This window comes from Centropristis striata, chromosome 4 (assembly GCF_030273125.1).
Source record: "Centropristis striata isolate RG_2023a ecotype Rhode Island chromosome 4, C.striata_1.0, whole genome shotgun sequence".
NCBI lineage: Eukaryota > Metazoa > Chordata > Actinopteri > Perciformes > Serranidae > Centropristis > Centropristis striata.
Window position 1 is genome coordinate 19947880 of NC_081520.1, and position 24564 is coordinate 19972443.

General features: G+C 36.7%; 1 protein-coding gene across 1 annotated transcript in view; it reads left to right on the forward strand.

Annotated features, from left to right (window-relative positions):
* kirrel3b (kirre like nephrin family adhesion molecule 3b) overlaps nucleotides 1-9860 on the forward strand; it is a 339909-nt gene extending 330049 nt beyond the window's left edge. The window contains exon 16 of the mRNA XM_059330957.1: nucleotides 7941-9860. Within this exon, the coding sequence (XP_059186940.1) occupies nucleotides 7941-8402 (462 nt within the window). The 3' untranslated portion in view covers nucleotides 8403-9860. The remainder of the gene's footprint in view (nucleotides 1-7940) is intronic.
* Nucleotides 9861-24564: the final 14704 nt, after the last annotated feature.

Genomic DNA, 24564 nt, shown 5'->3' on the forward strand with positions numbered 1-24564 from the left:
TTTAACTTAGTGAGAGAAAACTTATACCAAACATATGAGACGGACTCATTTAACCCTCTGGAGTCCACAAAGAGCCGGAGCGACTTCTTCATGGCGTCATGACATAAAAACCTTCAGCAGCATGTTTCCCTGCTGGCAGCTCAACTCTAAAGTTTTGGATTTTACACAAGTTTACATGTCCAATTTAGTGCATCAACTCTTTTTCAGCAAAGGTAAAAACACCTCGACCAAGTGTAGAAACATGATTTTACTGAAGTTTTTGCAGAGATTTTGTTGCATTTTGCAGCATGCATTCAGCATTTATAATGCAATCTTTTGTGTTTAATGTTTTTGTGTGTTTTATGTTTTTTGTGTCTGGTTTTTGTATTTTTTGTGTGGTTTTTGTATTTTTTTTTGTGTGGTTTTTGCATTTTTTTTGTGTGGTTTTTGTATTTTTTGTGTGGTTTTTGTATTTTTTTGTGTGTGTTTTTATGTTTTTTGTGTGTGGTTTTTGTATTTTTTTTGTGTGTGTGTTTTATTTTTTTTGTGTGTTTTCTGTATTTTTTGTGTGGTTTTTGTATTTTTTGTGTGGTTTTTGTATTTTTTTGTGTGTGTTTTTATGTTTTTTGTGTGTGGTTTTTGTATTTTTTTTGTGTGTGTGTTTAATTTTTTTTGTGTGTTTTCTGTATTTTTTGTGTGTGGTTTTTGTATTTTTTTGTGTGTTTTTATGTTTTTGGTTTGCATTGTTTTTCTATTTATAAGTGAGTTCCTATTCATTGTACTATTAGAATATCTCATCATATCTTAAATAATAAAAACATTCAGCGTTTTGTTATGTAGCAGCTTAGACGAATTAAATGAACTACTCCGTTCTTTTTTCCTCCGTAACCATAAACTAAACAATCACAAGACTTCACATGTATCATTTTTCTCTTTTTAATTTGAGTCAGTCAATTACTGCACAACAAATCAAATTAGAACAAACACACCTGCTGATTAAAAAATATATTTATATATGCTTATTGGCATTTAAGCACAAAACCCTGCAGATATATAATAATAGTCTCGTGTCTGAATCACTCTGTGTCTCTATTAACCCCGTGGCTCAACGTGTTAGGCTCCATTATGTTACTTTACAACAAGCTAATGTGAGTTAAACCACTGACTTTAATCACATCACCACTAAACAGACAGAGTCAGAAACAATCAGTGAGTCAGAGCCAGAGAGCCTGTGGTGCAGCTAACTAAAGACAATAACTCTATATTTAGAGACGTGACCCCGTGTTCTCCATCTATAAACCAGGGGTGGTCAACCTGCGGCTCTGGAGCCTCATGAGGCCTTCAGGCCGTCTGCGGGGGCAAAATATGTTTGTAAATATTTATGATATCATTTAATTTATTTAAATTTTCATTCATCATCGGTGTAGTCCTAAAGCAATTTGTATCCTTCAGTTACAATGTGTTGCTTATATACAGCATTAACTCTTTGATGCACAACATGGGTCTAAAGCAGGGGCCTCAAACTTAGATTACCTGGGGGCCGCTGGAAAAATGACCAAAAAAAGAAACAAAATTACCAAAAAAAAGGCACAAGATGACAGAAAAAAAACTAAATTACTTAAAAAATACACAAATTAACCAAAAAAAGACACAAAATGATTGAAAAAACACTAAATTACTTAAAAAAGACACAAAATGACCCAGAAAAATACACAAAATTACTAAAAAAAGACACAAAATGACCAAAAAAAAGACAAAAAAAAATACAAAACCCACACACATACAAAAACCCTATAAAACACACAAAAAATGACAAAAAACATACATAAAAACATAAAAACAAAAAACAAAACAAAAAAACAGAAAAACCCACAAAAAATATACAAAAACACATTAAAAAATACAAAAACACATTTTAAAAAAATACAAAAAACCCCATAAAAAAACACAAAAAAACCCATAAAAAAACACAAAAAACCCATATAAAAACACCAAAATTACACAAAAAACATTAAACACAAAAGATTGCATAATAAATACTGAATGCACACTGCAAAATTCAATAAAATCTCTGCAAAAACTTCAGTAAAACAATATTACACTTGGTCGAGGTGTTTTTTACCTTTGCTGAAAAAGAGTTGACGTGTTAAATTGGACATGGAAACTTGTGGAAAAGCCAAAACTTTAAACTAAAAGAAACAAAAAGCTAAAATATCTCTGTGGTCAGATCAACCAAAAGGGAGAGCCGATGTGGAATTCAGTGAATGTAATAAAATTGACTTTTGTGCTATTTAGAGCATGGGTCTAAAGCAGGGCTCTCAAACTCAAATTACCTGGGGGCCGCTGGAGGCAGTATTAAAATGACCAAAAAAAGACACAAAATTATAAGAAAAAGACACAAAATGCCCAAAAAATATACAAAATGACCACAAAAACACAAAATGATTAAAAAAAGAGACAAAATGACGCAAGAAAATACACAAAATTACAAAAAAAAGACACAAAATTACCAAAAAAGACACAAAATGACATGACATTTCATATGTTACATTCAGGCCGGTTTAGTACATTTAAAAGAAACAAAAAGCTAAAATGTCTCTGTGATCAGATCAACCAAAAGGGAAAGCCGACGTGGAATTCAATGAATGTAATAAATTGCCTTGAGTGCTATTTATAGCTGTCGGCCCATTTACATGCCAATGAATGGATCCGTCTGTTCAGACGAGCCACTCTGCTTTCACTTCTCCCAACGCACATGAAAGCACTTTACCACTTGTAACACTGCAATAAATGATCCGCATGTGATTTGTCAGATTGTACAGAATCACGTTTAGAGGCTGTTCTCTCCAGGTGAAGGACTCCTTCTCCTTTCTGGGTGCATCATCCTAAAGAAACCTGTACAACAACAGCTGCTGCACTGCTGCACACATTTATCATATAGATTATGTGTAAAGAATAAATACACATTGTTGTTGTTTCTCTCATATTTTCACTCCAACTGTCAAAGCAGTTGCTGTTTTTTTACCGTAAAAACATTTGTTTTTTTACAATGTTTTAATGAATCACTGAATAAAACACTTTCTCATTTACTATAAACTAACGACATATGAGTCATAGTGGCATATTATAGTGAGCGTTAACCAAACGTGGAATTAAATGTAAGAAATAAACATTCTAAAATTTCAATGTAATAAAAATAATGTTGTTTTTATGGTAAAAACCAGCAGCTGTGGTTGCCAGAACTTTGCCGTAATAAATATGGTAAAACTTTTTACCGTGAAAAAATAAAATAAAAATTCCATCAAGAGAAACGCTGTTCTGCTATATAATTGATGAGAAAATATTTTATTAAATGCTGCATGAATTAAAGATTTTACCATTAAATATTATAAGAAAAATTATAGTGATGCTTGTATATATATTACAGTATATAATATATACAATTTATATATATATATATATGTGTGTGTGTGTGTGTGTGTGTGTGTGTGTGTGTGTGTCATTATGCAAGGGAAATGCACATTATTTTATGTATAGGTTGTTGTTAAAGTTATTTAAATATGTGGTAAAAGTGTTTTAATGAATCACTGACAAAAACACTTTCTCATTCACTATAAACTAACTACATATGAGTCATAGTGGCATATTATAGTGAGCATTAACTAAACGTGGGATTCAATTTAAGAAATAAGCGTTCTCTTAAAACAGCCTCACTGCAGTTTGTTTCCACATCCTTTCATTATGCAAAGAGAAATGCACATTATTTTACATATAGGTGGTAGTTAAAGTTATTCCAATAGGTGGTAGAAAGTGTTTCCTGCCTTAAGACGAACCCCCTCGGTGCTTTTCATGGAAATGTTTCTCTAAATCAAGCTCGGTGGATTATCTCAGCAGGTGTTTATTCCACCTACGACCTACATTCTCCTCTCGGAGCCTCTAGATGAGTTTTCACGCACAGTTTATGTTGAACAGAGATGTTATCAGCAGTCTGACCCTGAGAGAAGCTGCAGGTGACGTCTATTGAGAGTCCAGAGCAGCGTTACTGCTTATCACAGCCACACAATAAAAAAAGAAAAAGCATGGTGACCTGGTCGTTAGTTCTTCTGTCCGAGCGTTTCCCTGGAGGGAGCTGGTGTTGTGTTAGCTGCTCCTGATCCTGATCCTGTTAATGACGGCGAGCAGAGGGAACTAAACAAGAGACAAACACTCTCCAGTCTGATAATGACAAACATAACGAGGATCCTCTCAGGTTGTTGCTCTCATTTCCACATTATGAGCATTCTTCCTTTGGGATTTGCCGCTGTGTTCGCCATGCTTGACATTCACAACCAGTGGCGGACTCAGAAAAAAAAAAAGGGCCCATTCTGCACAACACGGGGCACCACCAATTAGAGATGTTCCGATACCATTTTTTCCCTCCCGATACCGATTCCGATACACTGTAATAAATTATTCTGTAGTCATTTAATTTTACTTAATATATTTGAAAAAATGTATTAAATATAAATGTGTCCTTTATTTTGAGGCGGTTGTTTAAGTAACTTTAATATAAAAATGTTTGAGATAGAATCTACTTATTTTGATCACATTAAATATAATCTTTATGTGTATGTAATTCTAAATCAAGAGAATTTTGAATGAATCCAACACATAAAATAAGTCCGTTTTTAACACAGGCACTTCCTGTTAAGTTGTTATTAACTCAACTTGTTACGTAGTTAGATTTAATAAATAATATTGCGTGCAATCTGTTGCCTCAATTTTTTTTGAGTAGCTATTGTTTATCTTTGTTTACAGTGTACTTGTGCTGTGAGTATCGGCCGATACCGTGTACCGATCTGATACCAATATGGTGGATTCAGGTAATGTGGGACACTTAAGGTTTGGCTGGTTTATTTCCTGCTTAAAGTAAATATAGTCATCAAAACCTTTACTATTGTCATGTGACTGGAATTACATAAAATATTTTTAAATTTAGAAAAATATAACAAAGTCAAAATTGCTAAACGTGTCCCACATTACCCGAATTCACTATATGTTATAAAAAAATATATAATCCTGCACCTGCATGACTGTGATGTGATTATCATTGTGGTAAGGCCTGGCTCAGGTTAAACCCTTTGTAAAACATGAATAAATAGAGCAGATTCAAGCCATTTATTTTTAAATAAAACAGTATACAAAACAGAAGTGGAACAGCAACTTAAATAAATAAATCTGGGGGTCCGGGGGCCATACTCCCCCAGAGAACATTTCTGCCCTAAAAGCCTAAATTTGGTGCCTCTCACACATTCTAATGCCATTATTCCATCGTAATCATTGCATATTTTAGAGAATTATTGTAAAGGAGAATAAGGATTCTTTTATGTTTTATTTAAGGCTCTTATTTTGACAGTCTTCTTGTAAATTCTGATGAAATAGTCCTCATCCTTGATTACGATTAGCATTAAAGGGCTCTTTCCACTACCGGGTAATACCCGGAATGAGGCCGAAACGCCCCTAATTTGAATAAGAGCAGTCCGGAGCGGACTTTTGTCTGGACTTTTTTTCGTCCCTGTAGAAGAGCAGGGTCTTTTTTCTCCCCTGAAATCAGCCTGGTTATTGATTGGATAGAACGCTAAGCAGGATGTGACGTAGAACTCAACGGCACAACAACACGCGACATTTGTGAAAGCCGGTGAAGCAGTGTTGCCAACTTAGTGACTTTGTTGCTGAATTTAACAACTTTTCAGACCCCCTTATAGACTATTTTTTTATTTTTCAAGAAAGTGAAAGCTTGTTAAGAAGAGCCTCCGTTAGCGGCAGTTAGCTACAGTTAGCTCTGTATCAGTACAGTGTGTATGTTAGGGTATGTTTAGGGTAGCCTCTGCCACCAGTATGAATGTGTGAACGGTTGAATAAGTCAGTCTGTAGTGTAAAGTGCTTTGAGTGGTCGCAAAGTGACTAAAAAAGCGCTCTATAAATGCAGGTCCATTTACCATTAAGTCTGTGCACAGTTAGTGATGCTGTTAATTCACCACTATGTTTATGATCAGCGGAAACTCTCAGCGCATAATTAGCCATGCTGCTTTGTAAGGGCACTAGAAGGACATTATTATATGAAGGAACACAATCATTTTTTACTCGTGTAAAGGAGCCAATAAGACATTTCCTCTGGTTTTCACCATCTAGAGCAGCTATTCTCAACCTTGGGGTCGGGACCCCAATTGGGGTCGCAAGATGATTTCTGGGGGTCGCCAAATCATTTTGGAAGTCAGCTCTGTCTCCACTGTGTTAAAGTGTTCATGTGTTAATGTGTTTTAGTCATTTTGGTCACTTAATGTCTTTTTTTGGTCGTTTTGTGTCTTTTTTGGTTCTTTTTCTGTCTTTTTTGGTCATTTTGTTTCTTTTTGGGGTCATTTTATCTCTATTTTTGGTAATTTTGTGTCTTTTTTGGTCATTTTTTTTGTCTTTTTTGGTCATTTTGTTTCCTTTTTTGGGTGATCTGAACTGTGCGTGTGAGATTACTACTGATCTAGAGGAACCTTATTGAGCTTTTTCAACCATGGAGGCATGAATGGGGGGCTGTCGCCCCTCCTCACTGTTCACATACATTCGCAAGAGGACATTAAAAACACACACACACACACACACACACACTGGCCCTGACAAACAAGCTGCAGCTTTAGCCTCAGCAGCCGTTCCAGAGCAACATGAATCTGCGACACTAGAACCCGTTTAGGTCCAATTAAAGCTGCTATGTGAGTGAACTTTGCAGTGACACGGTGGAAGCCAAATGATGAATCATCAAGGACGCTTAATTAGCAGGAAACATGATTTTAAGGTTAGCGTGGGGGCTGACTAAAGCCTGGCGCTAAGCTGCACCACTGTTTTTTTTTCCTCTGCTGATGAACACGGCAGCCTCGTTCCTTATTTATTCAGCATTTGAAAGGTAATTAGTGGCAGTTTGACCTCGGCTCCTGTTGGGCTCTGAGACGATTACACTCACATAAACAAGGGAAACGTTTTATTTTCTCCTTGTTTTTTTTTACTATATTAATTTGCTGTTATGTTTACCCCAGAAAACAATAACATATAATGATAATTAACTGATTTATCAGCTCATTTTTGTGCTGTTTATTGGTATTAATGTTTATATTGACCCATATGTGATGATATAAGAGTTATATACACAACAAATAATACAAAAAAACAATGCTTTATTCATTTAGAAATGTCTATTTATTTATTTTATTTTTTATTTTAATCATCAGCAATTCACTGATACTGAACCTACATTACTCCTTATTGATCTATTTTTTAATTTTATCTATTTTTTTTAATTTGAAGTGGTCAGCAGTTGACAACAACTGAAAATACATTTCTAATGTTTATTCAGCTATTTATTTTTAATTATTCTTCATTTAATTGATCAGCAATTAACTGATACTAGACATACATTACTCCTTATTTGGCTATTTATTTCATTTTATCTATTTTTATTTTTTAAATGGTCAGCAATTAACAATTACTGAAAATACATAACTGATGTTTATTTGGCTATTTATTTTTATTTAATTGAAATGTATTCTTTTTTTGTAAATAATTAGCAATTTACTGATACTAAACATATATTACTCTTTATTAAGCCATTTAAAAAAAGACACAAAACGACCATAAAAGACACAAAATTATTTAAAAAAGACACAAAATGACCAAAAAAATACACAGAATTACTAAAAAAAGACACAAAATTATTAAAAAAGACACAAACTGATTAGAAAATACACAAAATGACCAAAAAAAGTAATTAAAGGGACCTTCCACACACAACACGGTAAAGTGCCATTCATATAAAACTCACATTAAACTTTCATATCAAGGTGGGGGCCACAAAATATCGTCACGAGGGCCGCAATTGGAGTTTGAGACCCCTGATCTAGACAATAACAGTCGTTCTGTCCTGTGTTTTTTCCCACTAGGACCCTACAAACGGATACTACAGCGTGAACACCTTCAAGGAGCACCACACCCCCACCATGACAGGGCCCCAGGCCACGGAGGCCAGGAACCCCACCAGCACGGGGACCCTGGGGAAGCAGCGGGTCCCCACGGGCATGTCCTTCACCAACATCTACTCCACGCTGGGCGCCGGCCCCAACCGCCTCTACGACTACAGCCAGCGCTTCGTGCTGGGCATGGGCAGCAGCTCCATCGAGCTGTGCGAGCGTGAGTTCCAGCGCGGCTCGCTCAGCGACTCGTCCTCCTTCATCGACACGCAGTGCGACAGCAGCGTCAGCAGCTACAGCAAGCCGGACGGGTACGTGCAGTTCGACAAGGACAGCAAGGCGTCCGCCTCCTCCTCCTCCCACTACTCCCAGTCCTCCTCGCAGAACTCTGACCTCACCCGGCCGCTGCAGAAGCGCATGCAGACCCACGTCTGACCACCAGGGGGCGAGAGGGGACGACGAGCAGCCAGGATTGTAAAAAACTGAGACCGAATCAGCTCCCAGGAGCCCCGAAGTAACATGTTACTGCTTCCTCTGCAGCTGATTGGCTTTAACACACCGTGTGACTTGTTCAGACTTCTAAATGTCCCAAAAAAAGTGGATTAAGAAGCCTTATATTGCCCATGTTTATCATCAACCACCTACTTTTTTAAGCCCATAATCAGAATTGTGCCACAGAGAGGTTCTTGCCAACACAGAGACAACCCAAGTTTGGTATTTTTGAACATTGACGACTGGCTTCCTGAAGTGGATTGGCTCATTCAGAGGGTCAGGAATACTACGACAGCTTTGTGTGACAATCAGCTCCGTGGCAAAAGACCATTTCTGCCTTTTTGAAGATTGTCATTCAAAAAAAAAAAGATCTGGGATTGTTGTTTCGAGTGTTGAAACTCAGCACGAACGTCACGAGTGTGAGCCGACGTCCTGCTGCTCTCTAGTAGTCTGAAGCACAACAATGAATGTGCATGTGTTTTTTTTTTTTTTTTTAGTTGTTAAAGCAATAACTCTTCCCTCTCCTACCGTTCAAACTCTGTCTGTTGGTGGAACTCGTCTCCTGTGTAGGTGGAAGAAAACTTTCTCCGTGTGCCCACAGACGTCTCCAACCTTCAAACACAACAAATCTGTTGTTCTCTCTCCTTCCTGCAGCAGCAGAATCTGGGCCACAGCGCCGGGCAGATAAAGAAAGAGCGGCTGATCTCATTTTAAATCCCTGAGTCGTTATTTTACAGTGACACAAAAAGAATATCAGTGTACATACGTGACTGTAATTTCTTTTCTAGCGTCTAATTTCCCCTCGTGACGGACTCTAAACCAGACATGAGCGCCTCCTCTTTGCCTTGAGGCTCTGCTGTGGAAACAAACTTTGACAAAGCGAGATAGACGTCAGCTCTTGTTGTGTTGATGTGGAGGAGCTGCATCCTCCACGGTGCTCCTGCACCAGATCCAGATCCAGATCCAGATCCAGATCCAGATCCAGCTCCGAGGCCTGCAGCAGGACATCCCACAGACCTGCAACATGTCTTGCAGCTGTGTGTTGCTCCTCACGCTGCAGATCATCAGCCATATTCTAGAGAGAACCTGTTGAATGAGATGTAAACGTGATATTTCAGCTTCTTCTTGTGGTTTCCCATCTCTGTTGTTGACTCTGGAGCTCTACCAGGCTGTGATCAGCTGCTCAGCAACGGACACGAAGAGCAATCTGTGTTTTATTTTGCTGTTTTTTTTAGCTACTGTGAAGCTGATGGTGTCACACTAACTCTTTGGTTCTGTTCTGCACTGTGTGTGACATATATGAAGTTGGATTCTATTATTTAATCACTGACGCTGTTTTAGTTGAGAGTCCATGCAGTCGTGATTTAATGTGCAGCTGCACAAGCGCTCAAACTGTTTGTCCAGAGTGTCGTAGTCATTGTTTAGTGGCAGAACAACGTAATGACTGGAGAGTTTTACAGTCCTAAACTCTGGGGATGCAGATGTGTGGGCAGTGTGCATAGTGTAAAGCAACTTTTTAACCATATCAGGTGAAATTTGGACCTCCACACTGCAAAAAAAAGGTGTTTAAAAACAATATAAAAACAGTAAATGTGAGGGAAATGATCTTTATTAAATTAAGATTATTATATCTAGAAATAAGCATGTTGAACACTTAAAATAAGAAATTAACTCTTAAAACAAGATAAATTAAAGCTGCAATCAGCGATGAAGTGGCCCGAAAAAAACTAAATCTAAAACTTTAGATTTAGAAGTGTTAGATAATTTTAACAACACTTTTTTGCAGTCTGTTGACAATTTAAAATTAATAAATAAGTATCAATTCGCTTATATAAATTCTAATTTGTATCATATTTGATACATCAGGTCTTTTTGTGCAATTTGTTGCTCAGAGTTTGTTTTTCTTTCTTAAACTAACAAAAACACATAAAACCCTAATATTTTTGGCCAATTAAAACTTTGACTTTCCTTTTAACATTTTCCTCAAACATTTCCCCATATAACACAACAACATAGAGCTGATATGAAGTTCTTATGCAGCAACATGCTTATTTTTCTAGATTTAATAATCTTAATTTAAGAAATCTTGTCAAGGTAAATTATCTGTCCATGCAGCAAGATCATTTCCCTCAGATTTACTGTTTTATCTGGTTTTTAAACACCTTTTTTGCAGTGTGCATAAGGTTTAAACTAGCAAAAGTTGTGATCAAAAGACCCAGTTGTGTCCTTTCGGTGAGCTGAAGCGTCTCTTTGACAAGGAACAACATTAACAGTGATCATTCCTGTAACAGACGTTACATCATACATTACATCACGTTTGATTTAAGCCATCAAAAGCCTCATACGTCTTTCAAGGTCTGTTCCAGCCTTACTTAACAGAATCAGCTCACTATTTGATCAGTTCTTTCTATTTCTTGGGAAAAAAAGTAGCAGCAGATTGGTGTAAACCTGCAAAAAAAAAAAAATCAAAAACAGAATGTCAGTGTCACTTCTGTTTTATCAAACCAAGCTAAAATGTGGCTGAAGGTGTACTATGTTACGATATAACTTATCTAATTAGGTAGATTTTTGCATAGCGGAGTAGCCGATTGGGATAAAGTGAGCCTGAAACAATCCATGGAAAAAAAAACCCATGCACGGCATTTCTAACAAAAGCAAGTTGTTGTTGTTGTAAGCACTTTACATTTGATTATATTCAGGGCATTTGAATGGGGTTTTCCACTTGAGTGGCAGTGGTTTGGACTCTAATTTTACAAATGGATTGGCGCCCATTGTACAGCTTAAGACAAAAAGCTCTGTTTCAACGCTGATAATCCAGCTTGGCACTTAGCAGACTGTATATAAATCTCTAATGCTGTCTTTCTCTGTATATAATTTTTTTCCCTGGCTTTTTTTTTTCTTTCTTCCTCAGTCAGATTTCACTATATTAGAGCTCCACAAATCCACGTGGCATCAGAACTGTCCGCCAGACAATCACTCTCTCTTTGTTTCCCTTCCAGATATTTCATCAACCTTCCTTGTTTCTCACAAATTCCATGAAAGGCTTGTGCGAGCAGTTTTTAGCTTCCCGCAGATCTCACGGGGGAGAAACTGGTACTCCGTACACGGAGCACACGGGAGGCTATAGGATGAGAAGCCGAGCTTAGCTGGGACAGCTTTGAAGTGAGATGCAGTAAGAGGTTATTATACCTTCAGCCCTTCTGAGAGATGCCCAGATGCCCAGCAATATATTGCATTTGGCACCATGATGACTGCCAAGTATGCCTCGGCTATATTTTATTTTATATCTTTCCCAGCTTATATATGAGTGCAGCATCAAATTCTTACCTTGATATCAAGCTGGAGCCAATTACAGCCTGATCTAGTTTGCATGGGACAGGATTTTTTTCATTTTAATCATTATTTGCATATGTTATGCATCATTTTTACATCCGCAACATTCACAAAATGCAAAAAAAAAGGTGTGTCTAAAAAAACAGATAAAGCAGTAAATCTGAGGGAAATGATCTTGCTGCATGGACAGATAATTTACCTTTCTTAAATTAAGATTATTAAATCTAGAAACAAGCATGTTGAACACTTAAAATAAGAAATTAACTCTTTTAATTTGCAGCGATGAAGTGGCTCGGGCTCGGGCACTGCAAATTATTTGTTTCTTCCCAGGATAAAACAAATTTAGATTTAGAAGTGTTCGATAATTGATCTTGTTTTAAGAGTTAATTTCTTATTTTAAGCATTCAACATGCTTATTTATAGATTTAATAATTTTAATTTAAGAATTATCTTGGTTTTATTCTGGTTTGAACTGTTTTATTCTGGTTTTAAGTGGTTTGAACTGTTTTTTTTCTGGTTTTGTTCTTGTTTTAAGAGTTATTTAATTATTTTAAGCATTCAACATGATTATTTCTAGATTTAACAATCAATTAATTTAAGAAATCATGTCAAGGTAAATGATCTGTCCATGCAGCAAGATCATTTCCCTCAGATTTACTGTTTTATCTGGTTTTTAGACACTCCTTTTTTGCAGAGCAGACATTTAGCATGTCCGTCTCCCTCCAAAACAAAACAAATTTCCTCTCCAAAGAGTCCAGTTTTTACTTATCTGATGCAGCTCTGCACTGATCCAAACATAATGCATTTTCCCAGTCCAGAGAATCTGCACACTGCACAGCAAACAGATAAATATTTGATAGGCCAGCCTTCTGTCCCATCCCCCCACCACCATCCCCCCACTGTGGGCATGAGAGCTCCCCAGGATGTGAGTGCCATGTCAGTCTTTGGGAATCAAAGCCCACGAGGGTACAAAGTGTGCCCCGGTCACCTGTGGACGCCTCCCCGGCTGGTGCTGGCGGGGAATGTTCGCCTGGCGACAAGCAGCGCACAGATGCCAGGGCAGAACAGATGAATAAACACAAAGAGCGGAACAATTACAAGGGGTTGCTGCCCTTTCCCTGATAAAACAAAGCAGCAGCAGGCCGCTCAGAGTGGAGGATGTTACTCAGAGAAGCTAAAGACGAGGCTGGACAAGGACTGGTCCCAGGTGAAGAGGTTGTTGTGAAGTGAAGACGTGTTGGTAGATGTTTTGTAACGGCTTCTCTGCCCACTGGCTTTATTATTCTATTTGTTTACTGCACAAACTGTTTGCTTGGTCTGAATAAACTGGCGGAATAATGGATGAAGAATGGCTGAACATTAGTCCTGCCAATATCTGGTAATATCTGCCTGCACAGGGTGGTTTATCTGGGGAACGGGTCGATGTTCCCCGGATCCTGGGTCCTATGTTCCCTGGGTCCTATGTTCCCTGGGTCCTATGTTCCCTGGGTCCTATGTTCCCTGGGTCCTATGTTCCCCGGGTCCTATGTTCCCTGGGTCCTGTGTTCCCTGGGTCCTATGTTCCCTGGGTCCTATGTTCCCTGGGTCCTATGTTCCCCGGGTCCTATGTTCCCTGGGTCCTGTGTTCCCAGGGTCCTATGTTCCATGGGTCCTATGTTCCCCGGGTCCCATGTTATAGGACCCTTTTCCCCCACTTTTCCCAAAAAGGGTCCTATGTTCCCTGGGTCCTATGTTCCCTGGGTCCTATGTTCCCCGGGTCCTATGTTCCCAGGGTCCTATGTTCCCAGGGTCCTATGTTCCCTGGGTCCTATGTTCCCAGGGTCCTATGTTCCCAGGATCCTATGTTCCCAGGGTTCTATGTTCCCTGGGTCCTATGTTCCCAGGGTCCTATGTTCTCAGGGTTCTATGTTCCCCGGGTCCCATGTTAAAGGACCCTTTACCCCCACTTTTCCCAAAAAGGGTCCAATGTTCCCCGGGTCCTATGTTATAGGACCCTTTTTTGGGGAAAATCAAGAAACACAGGACCCTTTTTTGGGAATAACAGGGAACATAGTACCTTTTTTCTAAAAGAGGGTCCTATCGGGGAACATAGGACCTTTTTTCTAAAAGAGGTTCCTATCGGGGAACATAGGACCCGGGGAACATAGGGAAGAACCCTTTACATGAAGCTGTGTGAAGCCTTGGTCTCTGTATGAATAGTGTTGCTGTCTGTGATGGAACACAATGGGGGAGATGGCGTTTGGAACATGGAATTGATCATTATAACCCTTTCTTTACTGTGTAAATGCTTTCTATCACTCTTTCTCTCTCACTTCTTTTCTTTTCTACCAATCAATACCTTGTTAGTACTTTAATAACAAACAGCCGTTAGGAAAAGGCTCTGGACTAAGTAATATTTGCAAATTAACCTCAGAGTTTGCTCAGCTGAAATCAGTGTGCTTTAGTTTGCAGTGGAAGAATCACAGAGAAGCAAATAAGCGATTTTCTGTGATGGCTTACATTATTCTGGACTCTAACTAGTTTGCAAGTACTATACGAGCCAGGTCTTAAAAAGTACTTAACATAAATGGTCCTTCCGAGAGTTTGTATAAATAGTGAACCATAAGCATAATTGTAATGAAAATACATGTAAATTCTTCTGGGTAAACCACTATTTTCAGGCAGTGGCCCTCTGTATCTAAGAAAAAAAAAAAGAAAAATGGTTGTATTTTAACTGTACTGGTCTGTGAATCTATGATGCTTTTGCTCTGTATATTTGGAGAATAAAAATGATGTTTGAGTTTGTGTTTATTCTGCTCTGGGATTTTTTGTTGTGCTGAGAGTGAATGAGCAGATTGGAGAGTGAGATGCTTTAATCACAACAAGAACATATCATTTGCTCTCTTTTTTTTCTTCTTTTCTTACAATGAAACAAACAGAAACATTAGGAATAAAGCAACCAGAAGCAAAACACAGAACAATGCAGGATCAGAAAGAGTTTGAACAGAATAAAGATGCAACATAGAAGCAGAGATTATAAGATGCACAGTTTAGTCTTAACAAGAACTATTTTTTACAATGGCGAGAAGTCGAGGAAAACTTTTAACTCTATGGAGTTTTGGGCTATTTTTGTCCATTTTTTAATCCTTTTCATCCTGCCTGTATACACCACTTAAAAAATCTTTAAATGCCATGTTGGTATATTTTTTTCAGCAGTTTTTATTCTAGTGGGACTCTATTTTATTTGTGTGTTGTGTGTTTAGCGTAACAATTTTGGTCATTTTGTGTCTTTTTTTAGTCATTTTGTGTCTTTTTTGGTCATTTTGCGTCTTCTGTGCTTATTTGGTCATTTTGTGTCTTTTTTTAGTCATTTTGTGTCTTTTTTTAGTCATTTTGTGACTTTTTTTGTCATTTTGTGTCTTTTTTTTAGTCATTTTGTCTCTTTTTGTCATTCTGTCTTTTTTGGTCATTTTGTGTCTTTTTTTAGTCATTTTGTGTCTTTTTTTTAGTCATTTTGTGACTTTTTTTAGTCATTTTGTGACTTTTTTTGTCATTTTGTGTCTTTTTTTGTCATTTTGTGTCTTCTGTGTTTTCTTGGTAATTTTGTCTTCTCATTTGTGTCTTTTTTTAGTCATTTTGTGTCTTTTTTGGGTCATTTTGTGTCTTTTTTAGTCCTTTAGTCCAACATAAAATGTGATTTTGAATCTAACTTTCAAAACACTATCTTGTCAATAAAGAATTATAAATGTTGCAGATGTGACCAAAGGTGTCAAATCTAACATATAAGAGGGTTCCATCCAGTTCTATCATTTTATACTAAATATATTTGAGCTTGTCTTTTACTTGGTATATCATCATCAAACTGAAACTGGCCTCATGGAGTTTACAGCCAGAACTTTAGAGGTAAATTTACAGTAGGGCTCCACGCTGCTTTGTTTTCTAGTCTGGATGGAGTCAACAAGTCTGGATTATTTGGAGCTTTTGGACACTCCACAGGGTTAACATCTGACAAGCCTTTACATAAGACTGTCACAGCGAGATGCTCCAAAAACCTAAATATATATAAATATATCTGATGGTGGGAAAAATATTCAGGTCCCTAACTTTACTGTGAAATTACAAGTAAAAGAAAAAAAACACCTACAAATATAAATTGTTTTATGGGACTTTTTTGTATATAGTTTTAGTATATTTGAATTTTACCTTTTTATGTTCATATTTGTATCCTGTGTTTACATTTTTAAGTTCCAAAACAGTTAATTGAGCATATTTGTGGTTTTTATTGTAGTAAATAGTATAATTTTTCAACTCAATATGTTGATAAAGTAGGTTAAAGTTAAAATGGATACCAAATGGATACCAAAAATGGCTATAGTAAACATTTTTTTATGTGGTAAAGTATTCAAAAACTGCCTGGATACTAGTAGTTATTGTGCTTTTGTGCCGGTTATACAAACAAGTAACAATAAGCTTAATGATATAATAAACCCCACGTCCATCACTCACACATCTCACAGATCAAATATCACATTTTTAAAGTCTATTTTTGTGGCGTTTAGTGAATCGTTTCCTGCTCAAACAGCTGTTTAAATCACACAGATATGTGTAACATATTAACTGCCTCCACATTGATTGATCAGAGCTCCCAGTCAGTCTGTGTTCCTGTTTCACAGTGGCTGGGGAAATAAAACCAATCAATCAATCAATATACACAAACATTGTGGATTACTTCCCATGAAGCCGACATAAAGCTCACAAACAGACCGGGAGCCTCGATTAATCAATTAACATGTGGTTAATAAGTTCAATACACAAATGACAGTTAACGAACCAAAAGTCGAAGAGTTCTTGAGATTTCTTGCCACAACTGGACTAATTCAAAGAATATAAGGAAAGTATGAAAGAAGTTAAGTCCAGCAGGTGGCGGTAAATGCAACAAAAAGGATGCCAACTGCCAATAAACACCAAAGAAGAAGAAAGAAGAAGAACACAAACATGGCAACACTCCAGAAGGAAGCTGTATTGATTATTAGTCTGAGATCAGAGCAGAAAAGTTGACATTAGGGACATTATAGATGATCTGTCAGGCTCTGGAACCAAGCAAGTTGTGAATAAGGTGAGTACTTCTTCTACACTGCAGCTAAAACTCATTAAGTATTGCACCTTGTGGTGAATTTCTCCTGATAAACTCCTAGTCAACATCATGTATTATCAGCCTTCTGATCTCTGTCTCACTGAGAGCACCATGCTACTTTTATGACTGAAAATGTTTTCTTTTACTCTGTACATTTCCTTTAATGACCAGCCTTTGTCACAAACCCGCTGCGAAACTAACTCAAAATGAAATTCTCATTAATATTACAAGAAAATATACAACGCACCATTAAGGTGTAATTCCTTCCACCTCAAGAGAAGTCGAGGGAAGACAAAACGGTGTAATTGGAAACACTGCATCATGTCCATGACAACCATAATAAAGCAAAAACAAATAAACCGAGACGCAGATTTATATATATATATATATATATATATATATATATATCTATAATAAACCTACTGTAATGTGTTTGCTGAATTAAATACCAGCTGTCTCTGTAATTTCCCTGCATATTTTTAATCCACTAGTTGTACATACAGTAGTGTGGTGATGTCTGAGGTGTGAAAAGATGGTGTAAAATAAGAATGCTTTCAAAAATAGACATTTTAATAATGCATTTAAGTGAGTAAACAGAAGAGAAATATAAATCAAATCAATATTTGGTGTGACCACGCTTTGCCTTCAAACCACAGAGTGTATATAAATAATGTTTGTTTGAGCAGGACATTAAGTCAAAATACAGTGAAAAGGCTCAAAGTTATGAGACCAAACCGCTAACCCTCCTTTTTTTTATTTCTTTATAATGTTATATATAACTTTATTGACACGTTGCCGTGGAAACTCTTTCAAAACAAAAAAACCCAACGTAAAACACTAAATTATCAAAAAAGGCACAAAGATACCAAAAACATGTTAAAAATACCAAAAAAGACATAAAATTACAAACCCATAAACCTCCTTTTTTATATCTTCATAACGTTATATATAACTTTATTGACTCGTTGCCGTGGATACGCATTGTTCTGCTTCTCTCCTGATGACGGCTCGCCTGGTTAGTGACCTGTCAATCAAAGGTAGCCACGCCCCAAATCATACGATTCTTTATCTTCTATTTTCTTCTAAATGGGGCCATTATTTACACTATTAACATCAGATTGTCTTGAAGATGATTTTTTACTAGTGATTGAGACCATAGTGTTGTCCTAAAAAACCTTTCTGAAAGAATAAATCAAGTCAGAAGCCATTTGGGAGAAAACTACACATCAGCTACGATGTTCCATTTTATGACAATTTGCCAGTTCCAATATAGAAGGATTGATGCCCAATCTTTATTTATTTTATTTGCCCACACCTCACAGTGTTTGTGTCCTTTGACTTTTTATTGTTAAATGAGTGCAATTATAAAACAGTAAAGATATTAATGTGTAATATTAAAATAGTTGGCTAATTCAGCTTTCTATTTGTAACTCAAAAAAACGATTTTCCTTAATTTGGTTGCATTTTCTGTGAATGGACAGAATCTTTCTGCAGCCAAACTTAGCGCCGCCTGCTGGAATTTCTGGTAGAATGCAGCTTAAGGCACTTCCTGGTTTGCCTCCTGCTCAGACCAGGAGGTTGCCACCTAGACTTTTGCACAGTACTGTATATAAATGAATGAATGAATGAACCCTTTATTGTCATTGCACAGAGTAACATATAAATATAAAGCAAAAAAAATGCATTTTCGTTTAACATTTAACCCACGTACTGTATACTGGTGTAAGGTTAAGAAGGTTCAGAAGTTAATATAATTTATATTTGATATTTTCATCAGTTGGCTGTTTGTGTATTTATGTTGCACATTTATTATTTACATATTTACATGTTGAATGTTTGCAGATGCGTCTTTAAGACAGTTTAGGACTGGCTTCTGATTGGTTAATTCAGTCTGGTGGGATGTGAGAAACCAGGAAGTGAAGTTGTTATGAAGTTTGGTGACTGAGTAAAAAGGCTGTTTAAGAAAGTTATCTGTCTCCATCTTGCTGTCTCTCCTTATAAAGTGTGATCCAACCACCACACATCGAACCATCACAGTACACTGGTTACTCTTTAATCAGTAGCTGTGTGTAGGTGGCATTTTTACAGCATGAAAATGTGTTCTATAGGTTTCAGGTGAAGCTAAATTTAGCTCCTTACAGCTTGTTGTTTTTTTGTCATTTACACCAATTTATCAAGGAAAGAATGATATAAAAAAGGGTGCTAAATAAGGGGCGGGGTGTTTACAGTCACACTATTAACAGCAGCAGCCTTCAGGTGTAGAAATAGAGATAATGGCAGTCACATGTCTGACTCCCTCAGCTCTACAGCAGACACTCATCAGTTTGATCCTACTCAACACAATTTTACAGTATTTGTTCTGTTTATTCTCTGTTAAAGTCATGAGACCAACAAAAAATGTAAAATGACCCAAAAGGACACAAAATGACCAAGAAAAAGACACAAAATGACCAAAGAAAAGATGTAAAAAAGATTTGATATTACAAAAAGAGACACTAAATTATCAAAAAAAAAGGCACAAAGTTACCAAAAACATGTTAAAAATACAGAAAAACCCATCAAATTACCAAAAATTACAAACCGCTAAATGTCCTTTTTTGAAATATCTATATAACGTTCTATATAACTTTATTGACACGTTGCCGTGGAAACTGTTTCAGAACAAACAAACTCAGGACTTTCACTCAACATAAAATTACCAAAAAAGACACAAAATTAGGCTACGCAAAAAGACATTTTTCAACAAACTGTTTTTTTCAGTTTGTTCCTGCTCAACACACTTTTACAGTATTTGTTCTGTTTATTCTCTTCCCCCCTCTGATCTTTTCCTCGGCAGTCAGCAGATTCACACAATTACATTTACACGCAGGCCTTTAATCCATTAATAGGACCATTGCAGTCTTACTCCAAATTAAATGAACTCACATAAACACCTCAGCTTGTCTCAAGCACTGGCTCCAATCCTACACAAGTGAAACTTTAAAGTGATTTGAATTCCCTCATGCATAGAGTCAATACAATGCAAGGGCAATTACTCTCCAGCTGGATTAATCCAGCGGCGGAAACGCAGCATTCTTCAAGTCTCGCATCAGAAACAATTCTCTGATTTTTGTGGCTTAGAAGGAAAAAAAAGTGAAAACGTTTCAGTGCGACACATCAAATCAGAAACCAGACAAACAGAAGGACACGCCGTGCGGACATTAGGCGACAAGAATAAATAAAGATACAACACAGGAGCAGATATTATAAGATGCACAGCTTGGTCTTATCAAGACACATTATTATTACAGTGACATGAATGGAGAGATGGTTATATATATATATATATATATATATATATATATGTACTTAAAGTATCAAAAGTAAAAGTATTTCTTATGCAGAATATATTCCAAATATATTATTGTATTATTATTATTATAATTATTATTATTATTATTATTAATGCATTTATGTAAGCAGTGTTTTAATCTTATCAAGATAGGGCTCAATAATATACTGTTATGAGGTTTTTGTGTGATTTCTGTCAATTTTTGTGTGTTTTTTGTGTATTTTTTTGTATTTTTATGTGTGTTTTTCTTGTATTTTTATGTGTTTTTTGTCATTTTTTGTGGGGGTTTTTTGTATTTTTATGCGTGTTTTTCTTGTATTTTTATGTGTGTTTTTTGTCATTTTTGTGGGTTTTTTTTGTATTTTTATGTGGGTTTTTTGTATTTTTTTGGGTGATTTTTTTGTAAAAAAAAAACAAAACAAGATAAATGATCTAACACTTCTAAAGCTAAAGTTTTTTTTATCTTGGTAAGAACCAAATAATCATCAGGTCACTCTGCTCGGGCCAGTTCATCACTGCTTGCAGCTTTAATTTATCTGGTTTTAAGAGGTAATTTATTATTTTAAGTGTTCAACATGCTTATTTCGAGATTTAATAATCTTAATTTAAGAAATATTGCCAAGGTAAATTATCTGTCCATGCAGCAAGATCATTTCCCTCAGATTTTGTGTTTAGACACTCCTTTTTTGCAGTGTACCTCTAAACTAAAGTGCTATAACAAGTCTGCTCTTGATACTGAGACTCCATCTGCCAGCTACATGACTTCCCTGGAACAGCTTCCTATGCTGACTGAAAAAAAAAAATGCTTGTGTTTTGTAAACATTATACAAACGGCAGCATTTGTGATGGATTTGACTAATCATGGAGATCCAGCTCATTACTAAACACATCTAGGCCAGAAATGTGCTTACAGTCCTGCTTTAAACTCTCCTTGGAACTAGTTATTGGAAGCCACTAATCATTCATTCTCTCCCCAGCTCCCCATGGGCCTCACCTCTTCCAAGAGATACAGTATTGTTCCAAAATGACACATAAATGACTGTGCATCCTTTCAAATGAGCAGTTACGGCAGGCTACTCTGTCATGAATTACCTTGGCACATAATTGCATTTGGAATCCAATTTAACAAAGGCACAAATTCACAGCGAATGGCAGACGAAGCATTCGGTTCGCCGCCGACGACGCGCTCTATTACAAAATTATCTACAGGCAGGTATTTACACAGAGAGGGAGGGAGAGAGAGGGAGAGAGAGACAAAATGACCAAAAAAAGACACAAAATGACTAAATAAAGACACAAAATGACTAAACAAGACACAAAATGACAAAAAAAGACACAAAATGACTAAATAAAGACACAAAATGACTAAACAAGACACAAAATGACAAAAAAAAGACACAAAATGACGAAATAAAGACACAAAATGACTAAACAAGACACAAAATGACTAAATAAAGACACAAAATGACTAAAAAAGACACAAAATGACTATAAAAAGACACAAAATGACCATAAAATGACAACAAAAAGACACAAAATGACTATAAAAAGACACAAAATGACTATAAACAAACACAAAATGACCACAAAATGACCAAAAAAGACACAAAATAACTAAATAAAGATACAAAATGACTAAAAAAGACACAAAATGACTATAAAAAGACACAAAATGGCCACAAAATGACCAAAAAGTCACAAAATGACTAAAAAAAGTCACAAAATGACCAAAAAAAGACACAAATTGACCACAAAATGACAAAAAAATGACCACAAAAAGACACAAATTACAAAAAATAACCACAAAAAAGACCAAAAAATACGCAAAACGACCAAAAAATACGCTAAACGACAAAAAAGACACAAAATTACCAAAAAAAGACACAAAATTACCAAAAAAGACACAAAATTACCCCAAAAAAAGACACTAAATGACCAAAAAGACTAAAACAGACATTTGGCCCGCAGAAAATCATCTTGCGACCCCAATTGGGGTCGGGACCCCAAGGTTGAGAATAGCTGGTCTAAGGGACCTGGTTTGGGATTACTGTTTAAACATGTCATGCAAGTAGTTTGGGCCCGCCCCCTTTAAAGACTTAAAAGCAAGCAGAAGTGCTTTAAAATCAGTTCTGTAGCTAACTGGGAGCCAGTGCAGGACTTTAAGATCGAGGTGCTGTGATCTCTATGTTTTGATTTAGTGAGGACCCTGGCTGCTCTGTTTCTTCATCATTTGAAGTGGTTTCAAAAATTTTTTTGGAAAGTCCTGTGAAAAGCACATTGCAATAATCAATCCTACTAGTACACTGCAGAAAAGGTGTTTAGTCTAAAAACCAGATCAAACAGTAAATCTGAGGGAAATGATCTTGCTGCATGGACAGATAATTTACCTTGACAAGATTTCTTAAATTAAGATTATTAAATCTAGAAATAAGCATATTGAACACTTAAACTAATAAATTAACTCTTAAAACAAGATAAATTATCTAACACTTCTAAATCTGAAGTTTTCTTTTTTATCTTGGTAAGAAACAAATAATTTGCAGTGTGACAAAAGCATGTATGATTTTTCCAGATCCTCTTTTGAAACATATCGTCTAAGTTTGTTAATATTTTTAAGATGGAAGTATGCTGATTTAGTGACTGATTTAATGTGACTGCTAACATTGAGATGGTTATCTATAAGGACACCCAGAGAGAGAGAGAGAGAGGAAGTGTTGGTAGCAGGTAGAGACAAACAGCCTGAACAACATGTGAAGTAATTCAAATCCCTCCAACTTAACTCCATGATTTCCTTCAGGTCACCGTTCTGTCGTCGTCAACCACGACTCCAGTCTCTCTGCTGACAGTCTGATTGTCACTCAAACATGTTTATATCTCCAAAATATGGTCTAATAGTGAGCGAGAGAGAGAGAGAGAGAGAGAGAGGACACAAAATGACCAAAAAAAGACACAAAATGATCAAAAAAAAGACACATAAATGACCACAAAATGAGACACAAAATGACCACAAAATGAGGCACAAAAAGACACAAAATGAGACACAAAAAGACACAAAATGAGACACAAGATGAGACACAAAAATGACCACAAAAAAATAAACAAAATGACCACAAAAAATAAACAAAATGACCACAAAAAAATAAACAAAATGACCACAAAAAATAAACAAAATGACCACAAAATGACTAAATGAGACACAAAAAGACACAAAATAATAAAAAATAAAAAAAAAGACACAAAATGACAAGAGACTGCTGACAGTCTGACTGGATTGTCACTCAAACTTGTTTATATCTCCAAACTGTAGAGCATATGGTCTAATAGCAGGCTGGAGAACCAGTTGAGTGACACGCTGAAGCAAAAACTCCACACTGCTGCTTCCTTGACGCAATTGTCTATGAAATGCCTCCTTTATAGCCATTTGTTTATTAGGCACAGCTGTTTTCAGCTGAAAACTCACTCAACCAACATCTGTCTGTTGGAATGTGGAGGATCCTGGAGTAGGAATGTAACAATTCATCCGTTAACTGCACATCACGTAGGAGGAGAACGTGGTGGAGAAAACACTCCCGGTGTGTTGTAAACATCCTTATTTCAAGGTGTTGCATGTGGGGAGATATGGTTTCACACCTGGACATGGGCTTTGATTGGTAAATCTTTCAGAGCGGGCAGGTTTGTAGCGTTTGAGCCAACATAGCCTCCGGATGGCTGCACTCAGCACGGCTGCATTATTTAAATCAGAAGAGGAGGTTCTGTCTGAGAATCACACTTCCAGTCAGTGTGAGAGCTGCACATGTGAAATGTTCTGCTGACTAAATGATGGATAGCTGGAAACACTGCAGCATGTTGTCTTACAGAGACACGTACTGCAGACACGGCACAATGACAGGGTTGTTATTTAATAATAAAAACTATCAAGACCGCCAATCCACACGACCACACAGGACGTTTGTTCCAAATCTAAAATACGACTCACAGGATCTGTTTTCAGATTGTTTTGTCATTTTGTCAGTTATGTTAGGTTAACACCCAAAAATCCACCATGTAAATGTGTTCTAGGTTTCAGGAGAAGCGAAATTTAGCTCCATACAGCTTGTTTTTTTTTTTTGTAATTTCCACCAATTATATTAGAAAGGAAAGAATGATAAAAAAGGGTGCTAAATAAGGGGCGGGGTGTTTGCAGTCACACTATTTACAGCAGCCGCCTTCAGGTGTAGCCGCACGGAAATAGAGATAATCACACAAAGACTGGGGAACATAGGACCCTTTTTGGGAAAAACAGGGAACTTAGCACCTTTTTTTCTAAAAACAGGGAACAAAGGACCCCA